The 13,794-nt window shown below is 38.6% G+C and overlaps 1 protein-coding gene across 1 annotated transcript in view; it reads right to left on the bottom strand.

Moving 5' to 3' along the window:
- The window catches only part of CAB39 (calcium binding protein 39), a 42,930-nt gene that overhangs the window by 19,519 nt on the left and 9,617 nt on the right, over positions 1 to 13,794 (bottom strand). Inside the window, exon 2 of the mRNA XM_064457320.1 lies at positions 1,625 to 1,781. Coding sequence (XP_064313390.1) covers positions 1,625 to 1,738 — 114 coding nt within the window. The 5' untranslated portion in view covers positions 1,739 to 1,781. The remainder of the gene's footprint in view (positions 1 to 1,624; positions 1,782 to 13,794) is intronic.

Below are 13,794 nucleotides of genomic sequence, written 5' to 3' on the forward strand. Positions count from 1 at the left end.
CACGTTTAACCTAGTGAACATGGGTTGCCTTCTTTTCTCCTTCAAGCAGAATATGTTGCTTTTTATATGACACAAGATAAACAATTCTACAGACTTAGCATATTATTTCTTGTCAAAGCAGCAGCCTCAAATAAATGAGGTCTTTATAGAAGATGGAGTATGGGATTAATGGCCAGCAAGAGGCAAATGGTATGGAATAATCTTCAGCTACAGCATCAAGAACACAGGCATGTGATCCAGTGCACAGCTATGCACAATGGAATGAGGCTAGTCTGTTCCTCATTAGAGGTGTAAGCAATAAAGATGACACAAGAGAGCATAGATTTTAACATCAAGCCACATCTCCAGGAATTAATAATGAGGCTGAGATGAAGGAGGCAGTACAATGTCTCAACACAGACTCTTCAGAATGCACCTACCTCTCCTCTCCTGACAGGTGTCTTTATTAGAGAAAGAAAATAAGCAGCAGCAAAGGAAAACCCTCCCAGCCTCCACACAGGCCTGCATAACAGGCCATAACATTTTTCTCTCCAGCAAGAGAGAAGCAGCATCAGGGAAAAATGCTATGTTTGTACACTGCAAGAGACCTGGAACATACCGTGTGTGCTGGCGCTGGGGTAAAACACACTGATTTTAAAGAATATCAGGATAAAGATGGCAATTCAGTTAAGACCCATATTCTCTTGCACTTAAAGTAGTAGCACCAAATCTAGGTGAAACTGGATGTAGAGAAACTGGCCACACTCTGCTTAAAAATACTGGTGAACTTGAACAAGATTGTGACTAACTACTACATGGGACTCTGTAAGGGTGCCAAGAATGGCCCAGAACAGTTAAATAATGCTGGGAGAGGATCCAAGGATGGTATCATTGCCTGCTTCAAACGCTGGTAGATTGGAGAGGGAGATGTTTCATTTGCTTGGGGTTTTTTTTTGTTTGGTTTTGGGCGCTTTTTTTAATTTTGAAATTTATGCCCTTGTGCTGAGTTTATCACAAAAAACTTCATCTAAACAGTAAATATCCCTGCCATACCAGTCACTAGATGGGACAGAGCTGCTGCACACAGGCTGAATATTTAGTAAAGCTATCAAGACTACCAGTTGAGAAGTAAATGACTGTCGACAAGTACAGATCTTGAAGTAGCAAACCAAACTGCACCATCACAGGAACTTTTCACCACATCTTCCTGTCAGCTAAAGAAAAGGCAAGGAAAGGTAAAAATATATCCACTACTGACATCCATGGAGATGCAAGGTTCCTCAGTTTCAGTAACAGACACACTCTGCTCCCTGAACATCTGCACGGTCAAGCACAGAACTACTGTAACAGTAGTAAAGCCACTGCAGTGGACACAAGCCCCAGAACACTGTATGGCTGTGAGCTGCTTGCTAAAGAATGCAACATCCTACAGTTACAAACCAAACTATTTTAAGTATTGCATCAGCTGCCAGTGGCACAGAAATGCAAAAACCAACCAATATGAAACACACCTGTTCAAAGTTACCTTTTATCAGAGTATAAAACCCCAAAATAATTCCTAACTGATTCAGTTTCAAGAATTGTACATGTCTTCCCCCCCCCCCCGTTCAATTACTGTTTAGCAATTGGAAAGTACCAGCTGTACCTTTTCTGCCTTTTTGTCAGAGATATCTTGCTTTTCTAGCACTGCCATACTTTCCTTCAGGTTCTTCACTATGTCTGCAGGAGACTTGTGGGACTTGCCAAAAGGGAATGGCATGATTGCGAGCCACAAGGTCTTCCTTTTACAGCTCCTGCTTCACCTGGAAAAGGAGGAGGGAAAAAGCATGTCAAAAACAGAAACATGAGGTCATTATAACAAGATACATGAAGATCAAGAGAGAGTAGCAATGGTATTCATATGTGCAATAACCATCCTTGACAGTTGAACTAGAGCTTGACATGACAAACTTAAACACTTGTGTTTCTAATTCTTTTAAAACACAAGATACAGAATCTAGGAACTCACATTAAGATTGTTATCTTATGCTACAGGAACAAATTAAAGAGTACATTAATTATATCCAAAGCCACATACTGTACAAATGCCACATATAGGCAAGACTAACAAGGATCAATTATTCTAATTAATGCTGTCAAGCAAAATGACTTATCATATCAGGTCTTTGACACACAAGTCATTATGTCTCAGTGGCTCTACAATGACTGTCCAGGTACATACTTCTACCCATATTCACTCCATAACAAATACAAAGCAGACCACAAAGCCAGTGCCTTAGTGCAGGAGCTACAAGCATGATGCAGATGAGGCTACAGACAGCAGCTTATTCCTGTGTCAAAACACTTGGTATGTCCTGGCTTTTTCATACCAATATTACTCTAACTTATACTGAAATACAGTCTCACCCCCACTCATTTTATGGGAAACAAAATTTGCTACCATTAACAGGGACATAAATAAGGCATTTGAAAACATTAAAACCAAACACCTGATATGTATCTTTTTGAAAAATATAAAGCTTCTCTTACAGGATCAATTTTCCTTCCCTAGAAATATTTGGCACTCAAATCCAAATATACTCATTCCTCTGTATATTTACATATGTTTGCTTTTACATGCACCTATATATACACTTGTGTACAAAACAGAAAAGTATTCCTAGTATAAATGAGTAGACAAAAGCTTTTGTTACTAAACACATATACCCCCGTTTAAACAATAATAAAAACTTCTTACAAGTGAATTCCATGAAGCACACTTCTAGAACTCTAATCTAGACAGAGAACAGGAAATCCTGCATCAAAAATGCTGACAGTGCTACTTCTTCTAGACACAAAAGACAGCTAAAGCTGACTGAGCAGAGATTACACTGTCATTAACAGAGAAGCGATATTACTCTGAAACTTAGTAATTTATTTCTCTATACAATGTCCATGAAGTTAGTCACAAGCCAACTTAACCAGTACATGTTAAAGTTTCTTACTTGATACCATGCATTTTAATCCTTGATTAAAATACCAATCATTGAAATAACAATCAAGGATTAAAAGTACTTACTTGATGCTATTTTTTGAGTTATTTTGATTTTTAACATAAACAAGTTGGGCTGGCCCAATTTAAAGGTGAAGAATAGAAGCACTCAGATCTTTAGCCAAGCGAATTCCCATAAATAGGTATTTCAGGCAACCAGCTACAGGGAATCATACCTTTACTGTTCCATGTCTGCAACTGACCTAACACAGCTGATAAAAAGCATAAGGTAGGTAGTTTTTAATCAGACTACTTTCAGATAAAAGTATCAGCATGAAGGTTGAAACAAGACCTTCCTTTCTTTAACAGATCACAAGGACCTTCTGTTGCTTTTATTTTGCAGTATAATAATTGTCTCATTATAGTAATCTTTCATTCATAATCTGCACAAAGGGGTTGTAACACTGAAATTACAAACGCAGGACTGGTACCCTAAAAGATAAAAAAGGTGCCCAGAGGTCATTCCTTAGACAAGAGAATTTTATGCCTCAACTTTGTCACATGTAGTGGAACAGAAACCTACCTTTAAGAAAAGCATGACTACTCATTGTTATTTAATGAAAATATAATGGCATTTAAAACACCATTTAATTAAATTTATGGTATTTTCACACAGGAATTTTTCTTCTATAAAGAGACAGGTGTGAAAATAAGTACAATTTCCCCACAACATAAATGACATCTCAAGCACCACAGCAACATTTGAAATGTTCCCTTTATCTCCTCCTCTGATTACTACTGCCAAATTAAGACGAGCCCTGAAAACAACGCTGGATTCTTTCACGCTTGCATATCATCACTGATAACAATAGTATTTAACAACTACTAGCATACTCATTCTGGAGGATGGCTATGCCCATGTAACAGCAGGACTGGCTAAAAAAGTTCCTAGTCTTAATTCCTTGGATCATGTGCTAAAACAGAATAAAATCCAGTAGGAATCAAAACAGTTCTTTGAGAGAATAAAAATATTACACGGCATCACAAAATCTGATATTAGAGCAACATACAAAGAAAAGAAATCAAAAACAAGAAAATGCCTCTGCACATTCATCTTCTGGATCACAACTGTGTTACTTCTAGACTGTATGGATAACATAGAAATACAGAATAATGACAAACAACTGTCCTCATGGTGTGCCCAATGTCTAGTTCTGCAAAACTTGGTTCCCCTCCAGAGTGTGCTCAATTTCTTCTTCAAATTAAAAACAGTCTACCGCTTTGACTTACTCATGAAACCTTTCAGGTTCTGCATAAACCTACATGCATACGTAAGTCATACAGAAGTTTTGCTGTATGTACTAGCTTATCTAATAGAAAAAGAATCCATTAATAACAGTTGACTAGCACGTATTTACACTAAACATTTTTCTCAGTTCAAGTAAGTTCCCGTGTTCATTTCTCATAAGCAATTTAGAAAAATCAGGAAAGACTGCCAGTACCAGTAAGAAGGAAATCCACATCCTTGATTACTGAAGGCGACATTTTGCTTCAAGGTATTTCTTTTATTATATAAAATGGAATAAATGCATTGTTTCTGCTATTTCAATTTTATTACTGGAAGGAACGTAGTGGCACTGCCAGGAACGGCATCTGGGGGTCTCAGGACTGAAGACCCCACCAACCCTGAAGCAAAAGCGTATTACTGAAGAACCTGTGCTATTTCCTGCCAAAAAAAACAAAAAAACCAAAACCAAACAGCCAAAAAACAGCAGGAGCAGTCCTTTGTCTCTCAGAGTTGTACTTCATGCAGCGAGGAGAACATAGACAGGCTGTTCCCTTTTCAGCCCAGCAGAACTAGCCCAAGCAGCACTCTGTGCACAATAGACAATGACAACATCTGTATGAGATCGGAAAGAACTGCAACCACCCACATCTGCAAAATGAGAAAAAAAGGAAACATCATCAAATGACATCTTCTGTAAATAAGAGACCTTACGTCATGTCAGATGATAACTGTTTCAGATTGCTAGCACCTGGTCGCCTTGCAAATTCATGATAAAATTTTCACTGTGTGGCTTAAGAAAGGGATCACAGGACTTTTGAAGAGTTAAACTGCAACAAGTATGTGGCCAGCTCTGTGCTCTCCTGGGTTGCTTTACTTTATCTTACCTTCCCAGAAACCTCACTGCTTTTATCCATTTGTTGAAAGAGACCATGATCAATATTAACAAAACTCAGGCTTTCTTAAGCACATATTTTATTTCACCAATACTCAAGTATGCCAAACATAACAAAATTTAAGGTCCTCTCAGCACTGGTATCCTGGCCACGTTTAGAAATCTTAAATGATGTTATAAATCCAAATGGAACGTCAAACAACAATATGGCATGCAGCCAAGTACCCAGAGATTTAAGCTCAACTGACACACACACAGGCACACTGGGTCATTTGGGCTTTTGTGATAACAGGGGATAGTAGTCCCACTGTTTCAGACAGTATATAATATCCAGCTCTTGCAATGCAGCATGCATCCATCCATAGCTTGCTTTATAGTTTATGTACATATATAAAAAATAAAGCCATATATATTTTTATATTCACTGCAATCACCAGGCAATCAATTAATGTCAAATTTAAAACACATGCATTTCATATAAGATTGGTTTTTTAACTAAGCAAACAACACTTAAAAGAACTTCTCTCTGAGGACAGGCTCCTTGCAGCAAAAAATGCTGCAAGAACAAATACAGAAGCCCGATAAATAAATCCCTCTAATAAATTTTAATTCTCTAACAGAATAGATTCAGCAGCCTGGAGTACGCTCTCTTCTAATTGTTAATTTTTCTTATTTGAAGGGTCAGAAAATGTGCTACCTATATAACAAATGTGTGATACAGTTTAAAACCTCATTACTTAATAATAGAAGGGTTTTTTTTGTTGTAGGTAGTGTGTTTTGGTTTCTTTTAGGGTTTGGGGATGTTATTTGGTTATTTGGCATTGGGGTTTTGGGGGGGGTTTTGTTTGTTTGTTTTGTTTTTTAAAAAACCATATTGTAAGATGCCTGCTATTTTCAAGAAAAATACTGGTACAAGAAATAGTACAGTAATGCTCATGACTGCAGAGACATGTGCAAAGAGTTACTCCACAGCCAAAAGAATTACCAGCGCTGAAGTTTAACTGATGCAGGCTTTTAAAGCTATATTGAAGGTAAAGGAACACTAGCTGTATAAGACAAGACACAAAAGCAAACTCAACCTTTCTGCTTATGATATACCATGAATTATAACAACATAAGAAGCTGTAACTTTTTTCTCTCCATAATCCATAAATAAAGCATCAAATGTATTCAAGTATTCACACTATTCCAGCTCAGGAGAGCGAATATCTGCCTTCCCCCCATGCAAAATGCTATTTAAATAACTTACAAAAAAACCTACATTCCCAATTTTGTGAAACAAGCAGGTACAATATACTCGGTTTCTTATTCTACTGTAGGCCACAGTTTATTTGCACTATATTAAGTCTTCAGCTAGATTTCACTCCCTTGTTTACACACCAAGAGTTTAAGGTGACTGCTTTTAGTAAGCTCCTAATGAGGAAAAGAGGAGGAAAAAAACCTTCAGCCACTTCCTTGGCTACAACTGCATGTTAAAAAAAATCCAAGCCCAGTGAAAAAGTACATATAACATCCAGTTAGTATGCATATAAGAAGAAAACTGCTGAAGATCAAACAAAATCAACATAACTTTATTAAGGCCAAATAATTAACAGTAAGGTTCCCCAAGACAAATGAGCCAACCCAACAGCTGGCCAGCAACAGGGAGGTCCCATTCCCCTGCTTTTACACCAGGGCCAGCTGACCCATCCATGAGCTGATTCAACTCACTAAACTATCAGAAAACTATTACGTAAAAGGAAAGTAAGCAATGAGTAGTGCAGGGAATGTAGAAAAAAACATCCCTTTTACCAACAAGTAGTCATGAATCAGCTCCCTCATATCATGATCTCACCATAGGGCACTTCATGATAAAGCTGAGCTGAATCAACAGCAGGACTGAAGGGGGAAGGTCACTTTCCATCCATTATTTTGAGTGGTCTGATATTTGTCTGAATGATCAGTGAGATGACTGAACTCACCAGAACAGCAGAAGACAAACCCAATGAAAATGAGGGGAAAAGAGAAAAAAAAATCGGAAGGGTTCTTAATACAAACCAGTACAAGGCCCTCTCAGCTGTAAGCCAGAGCCAGCCCAAGAAAGGGAGGAGGAGACAAGAGGGCTGGGGCAGGCAGGAGGGAAGGCCACACCACCACCTCCTCCTCCTCCTCCAGGCAGAGGGAGGCTGCCAACCTCTACCCTGAAATCCTATCACGTGTCAACTACATTCAACAGTGTTAATAACATATAGGAGATTGACTTAAGCAAATACAGTTAAATAACTTAATGAGTCTACAAAGGCAAAGTACTTAGATTCACAGTAAACAGTTGTGTCTACTCTGTACACAGATTTTTAATTGACAATTTATCAGTCTATTATGGACAAAACATGATGCATCTTGCTAAAAAGAGGCATGCCTGTATTAAAAATGTAACACAGAAAGCACACGTTTGTCCTGATAGAACCGACTGCCCCTCAGAACCTGTTCTTTTGTTGCTTGCCTCTTGGATTAACAAGGATCTTTAAGCTAGTATTGAAAACAATAATGTAAATCAGTTTTAATCAGGTCTTTGAAGCAGCTGTTAGTTCAGCTAGAATTCACCACTGAGAAGTCTGGTTGGAATTATAAAACTAAACAGATCAAGAAATTATACTTTTTTAAAAGCACTGCCTCAATCTCAGACATGCCCAGCATCAGGAAGGAAGACTGACAGCCATCCCTTTGATGCAAGAACCATTTTTTATGCAAGCTCCATGCTCCTTGGGAAAAGAATATTCGAGTACATCAAAGGCAGCAGCAGACACCAATTAGCTATACAGCCCTCTTGTACAAGACTATGGAATTTTACTGGTTATCAGAGCTTTTAGCCAGACTTAAGTTACTGACTGTACTTTCTGTAAGTACTATTAGCAAGAAGAGCAGCAGCTGTCCCACGCTGCACCAGGGCACATGCAGCAGCTGGCATGGCAGCACAGCAGCCAGGTGCCACTCCAAAGCATCTGAAATACCACTGCCAGCTCACTGCTGGACATTCCTGGCTACAGCATGCCTTCCTGAAAGGCCTTACCACTTCTAATTGCAGAAGTATAGTTGACCGAAGGCAGCACCCATCATTTCCTTCAGTATATTATTTGAGTACTCACATTCATCATTAAAACATTCCTCCACATTTTTCACATGCTGTTGTCCACTACATCTTTCAGTACCCTGGTTCTGGATATGTGGTTTCCCACAAGATAAAACAATTTTCTAGAGCCTCAGCATTGTACCAAAATAACTTCTCAATTTCTTTTTTGATGTGCTAAAGAAATTGAAACATGATAGCCTCTCATCCAAAACACATGTCTAAATAGCATAGTTTATTAATACCTTACATGCAAAGCCCTCCTATCATGGAAGAAATGAGACTGATAAAGAGCAGAAGCCACACCTCAATCTATCTCAGGCCTCCAGCATGAACTATTTAGTATAACCATGGCTTTACCTGCATAAGCATGCCATTAATAGAATGGCTATGGTTGTAAATGGTAATTACTAGCACTACCAGCTGGCAAAAATTAAGAGTATATTCCAGCTCTAAAGCATTTTTGCTTTCCTGTAATACTTCTGCACATCTTTTCAGCATCTCTTTCAACATAACTTTAAAACATGGATAGAAGCACTGAATCAACTGTCTCACATACAAGGAGTAAAACTTTTGACATACTAAATGGCCAAAGCAATCAGTGATCTGTTTGGATCTGTTGTGGTATTTTGTGAGGAACATAATTTAGACAACTGTCTTCTCACAAGACAGGCATGTTCATCTCATACCTGGCATGACCCACCTGCCACTGAACACTAGCATCTTCCTTAAAATTCACTATTAACTTATTCTATCAAGTCTGCAGCACACAAAAGCTTTAATCTGATTCAAAAGCAGTTTCACAACTCTGCATCACAGAATTTTGTGGTGTGACCCACTTAAAGATTAAAATGGAAAAAAAAAATCCCCTAAGAATGGTAACTTAATTCAGAGAAAAATTAAAATAATGAAAAAATTCTGTGCTGTAGCATGGATGAACAATTAAGTCAACAAAAATGATTAATTAAATTAATTCAGAAAAGATAAAAATTGGAAAATAAATTTCAATGTAAAAATGAAATACATAATGTGAGGTAGCTTTTGGTTTCTGAAAATTTCAAAGCAATTAAGTCCCCAGCAGTTTCACAGCCCTGCTCGTTTCTTTAGCACCAAATGCCAGCTGATTCCTTTAATTAAAGCAGGCTTCTCTCTTACCATTCAATTACTTTACTGATCCTTCTGCCTCTTCAAGAGCCTACTTCACCAGCAGACACCTGCACCATGTCGGGGGAAGAGAAATGCAGCTACTGCCATTAGGCTCTACTAGCTCACTGCAGCCTCCTAAAACTGTGTTACACTTTGACTTGTACATTATATACTCATTGCAGTTTAACACACAGCCACAGAGCTTTCGCAGAAACTGAAGTAGAAATTGGTTTTAAATCAGGCTGCTGCATTTAAGGGGTTTCAGAGATCCAGCATAAGTACAAGAGCTTGTTAATACTAATGCTTAGTATCTGAGATCCCAACTCTTTCTCCACATTCAAGGAAATCTTATGACTCAGCTTCTTTCCCTAGTGTACTGTTTAAAGTTACCCCACCCATTCATTTCCCCACAAACCTTGCTGCTACATTGCAATATGGTATACAGACAAGCACGTCAATGCCTCACCCATTCCTTGGTAAATAGAATTTTTTTTAAAAAAAAAATCACAAGCTTCACCACAAAGAGTAGCTACTGTCTCTAACACACCACACACAAACTTACTTCAAGCTTCAGGAAAAGTTGTCAGAACATATGCCCACTTCTGGCCAGGTTGAAGCTCAAATAATTTTGTCGTAACCTGGCATTGTAGTCAATCCCCTGTTGGCTCGAATGCCTTTACCGCATCATCACAGAACCCAGAATATTTGTTACATGACAAAAAATGCTGCAATTGTGTACGTGCCATTCTAACCGCCCCGGAAGCAAAAATGCAAAGCAAAAGAGTCTCCCTTGAAACTACTTGTATTCCTTGGTGTATATTATTCCCGCTCCTTTCCAGAGGTTTTCTCTTTGCATCAGATTTCTGATACATATCTAAGGGCTAATTTTGAGAGTGAAGAAGTGGCAAAAGGGGAGGCAGAAGGTACACTGCAGCTTAATCTCTGACCTCGTTTCACATAGCACAATGTGGTCTACAGCTAACGTGTTCCAATAACTAAAGATGGCTGTATGAATATCAGAAACCGCACAGGCGAAGGACAGGAAACCCCACTAGCACTACAACATCAGTATTTAGTTTTAACCAGAAAGCTGGTGCAATGGACAGAAGAAAAATAGATTATCTAAAAACGTTAATTACTTACCTAAAGATGATTAGAATCCTAAGTACTAGCACCAAATAGGAAGGGAAATGCAGGTCCACTTTTGGGGCATTTTGTTTTGAAGAGAAGTTGAGAACAATTTAACTGTGAGAATGGTCCTGGGATTGCTCCAGGTGCAAGTCTCTAAGGTGCAATTTTCTTTAGAGAATATTTTCTCAATAAACAAAAAACTACATTCAGTAAAGCCATTCTCTAGAAGCACAAGTAACAAAGCTAAGAAAAAAATTCAAAACTTACAAAGTATGTTCTCAAATGTAGTTTCAACAAGAACCATGTCGTAGTATTACTTCTAAAAATAATATTTAATATCAACAACATTTTTCCCATGGTTCCTTTAGTACCTTTGGAGACCAAATTCTGTGGCCTGCTAGAAACTTCTGATGTTCAACTGAAGTTTATCGAAGTTCAACACATCATAGCTCTTCATCTAATTTATCCGAATAACAACAGATCTTTAATAAACATAACCTACAAAGGAACAAGATCACTTAAAGCGCAAAGTCAACAGGCTACATAACAGTGACCCCAACACAGCTCAGGAACATCCTGAAAACACCCACTTTAAGAACTGGGAAGATATATCAAGGAGTATCCATCTTCCCTAACTGATTAGTGCTGGCCCTGTCACAGGCAAAATATAACAAACTACATCAGTCTCTGCTTTGACATATTACTCCCGTGAAGGCTGCCCTTCAAAAAAAAACAAAAAAAAATCAATTTGGGAGTTCACAATTAAAGACTATTTATGTTAGACTACTGTACAATTCACCTCAGCCCAACAGCCCTTTATGAACTGAGATGACATGCAATCAAGCATAGCTTAATGTCTCTGGGTTTACTTTTGTGCATTAGCTTGTCATAACCAGGGCTGAAACCCAAAGCCAACAGGCACAGCAAGCTGCACTGCAAAAAGATGTGGAGTTAATTGGTCAAACTCCTGAGAGGTGACTATAAGACCATGGATGACTCCTCAATTCTGCCATTTTCACTTCTATTGTGAGATCTCATTGGTGTGACACAAAGATCAAAATGTAAATTATTCTGAGATCAGCTCTCAAGAATCAGCTTGGATTCATGCTACATGAAACAGAGATAACTTGGCACATCATTCAATTATTATGTATCTCCTCTGTGAAAGGGAGTTCCTGACAAATAACCTATGGGAGTTACGTACTGAGTCACAGAAAAAGCAGGAGAGTGCAACCAATAAATGACCCATTACTGTGAATCCTTTCCTTCTAGTTCATTACATCCTCATTCAATAAAGGGAAAAAGTTGTTCAGTTATTTTTTTTTCCTTGAATTACGTCTTACCGAGTACTAGGAGCTGATGTACAGCAACATCTGAGCTGATCCACAAGGTCATTACTCATTTGATGAATTTGCTTTCTGACAAACTATTTTTTGCCATGCTCCCTGGCACTTAAAACACAGTTTTGATGACAATACAAAGGGTTTAATGACGCAGCTCTGTTGGTTAACCCTACTAGTGCAGATGTGGCTTATATTAGTAAAAAACCACAACCTCTGACTGTGTTAACAGCAACAGTGCTAGGGCTTTACTGGTTAAAGACCTTTAGAAAGAGTGCTCTTTCCTTCACACTGCCAATCCATGTCAGTACCACCACAAATCAAGTGTCCGATTTCCCCCAGCTAGCTAGCTGTATGGAGGTATGTTTTAGTATGTAACCTTCATTGAGCTTATCCTCAGATGAAAATACCTGCTTCCTCTTGAGTATGCTGTACCAAGGACAATTCAGCAGATGGGAAAACAGCATGAAGATCAACAAAATCAGAGGCTAGCCAGGAGACATTTCTCTTTTTGTCTCTAAATACTCAAGATCAAGAATTAGTTTCATGGGCATCATGAAACAGGAAAAAAAAACCCACCAACACATTATAGGCACATCTGCGATATTCAGACATACATCTCATTGCTACCAAGACATGAGTGTGTTTCGTAAGTTCATTTCTTACAAAAGTAGCTGGCTGAAATTCAGCCCGAACAACAGTGTAATGGGTTCAGGAAAGAGAAAACACATTGATAATATTATCTCCCTTTTCAACTACACTAGAAGTCATTACTGAATTGATGATCAAACTGTGTGCCATGATAATGACAAATAAACAAACAAAACAAAACCTTAAAGGATAATTCACTCCATTCTCCCAAGAAAAGAACCAGCCACGGCGATACAGAAAGTCTGCATAAACAATTTCAAGATCACAATATACCTAAAGCAGCTGCAAAAAAGTGTCCTTTACACAGTTCCCTCAAACCACCTCTGTTTCTCCTGCCAATTCACATGTTTGGTCTAACTCTTCAAAGTCACGAATGGATTCATCTTCTGATACAAGAACCACACTGCACCTCAGCTGCCAAGACAGGTGTGCTCCTTTGGGGCAAGGCAGATCACAGAGCACAGAAAGATATATTTAAGGGCAGAGATGATGCCTACCAGGGTTAGAACTATCCATGGCACAAACCTTCAGGAGAGATGAAGCGAGAGCCAGAACTTTTAACACCATGCCATTGTCTTTTCCTTTTGTAGCAAATATTTTGAGGGAGAGGAGTTTCAGCTTAACCCTGAACTCTACTTCTTGTTATGAAATACTCTACAGAAAAGGAATCAAGAAGCAGGAGCGATATACACTGCCCCCCAAAATGTGTCCAAGCTGTTGCCATGCCAACCTAAGAGTCCTTCTGATGACTCACAAGACACCAGTCCAAAGACCTAAGATACAGCAGGTCTTAGGTATGCTTAGGTACAATACAGTGTCAGCATACACACTCTGAAAAGCCAGATATTCCTGAAAAACCTGTGCGAAAGTCCTTTTTCCTCCTGAAACCACCTGAGAGTTCCAGTTACTGAAAGTAACTTGTACATTAAGTGGAAATAGAATAGGAGCAATGTGCCAGATGCCTGTGGTGATCCATCAGATGTACATACATGCTACATTTCATGTCTTTCCCGGTAGACCCCACCATGGCAAGTGAACTTCTCAGCTTCCATCAGAGTAACAAATACAAGAAAATAACAACCTTGGGACAGGTGGGTAGAAGGTCCTCAGAAAAAGTTTAACATTTAAATTTATTCCAGCCAAAACTCACAAGAAAATACCGTACAGCTCTTGCTTGCTAGAACTAAGACAAGTTGCCCAGAAGTTTCAAAAAGCATTTTTGCATTAAAAAAAAAAGGAGGGTGGGGGAAATACCACAGCAGAAAGGTACCTTTCCAAAAGGAAGACTTC

The sequence above is a fragment of the Phalacrocorax carbo genome, chromosome 7 (genome assembly GCF_963921805.1).
Source record: "Phalacrocorax carbo chromosome 7, bPhaCar2.1, whole genome shotgun sequence".
Taxonomy (NCBI): Eukaryota; Metazoa; Chordata; class Aves; order Suliformes; family Phalacrocoracidae; genus Phalacrocorax; species Phalacrocorax carbo.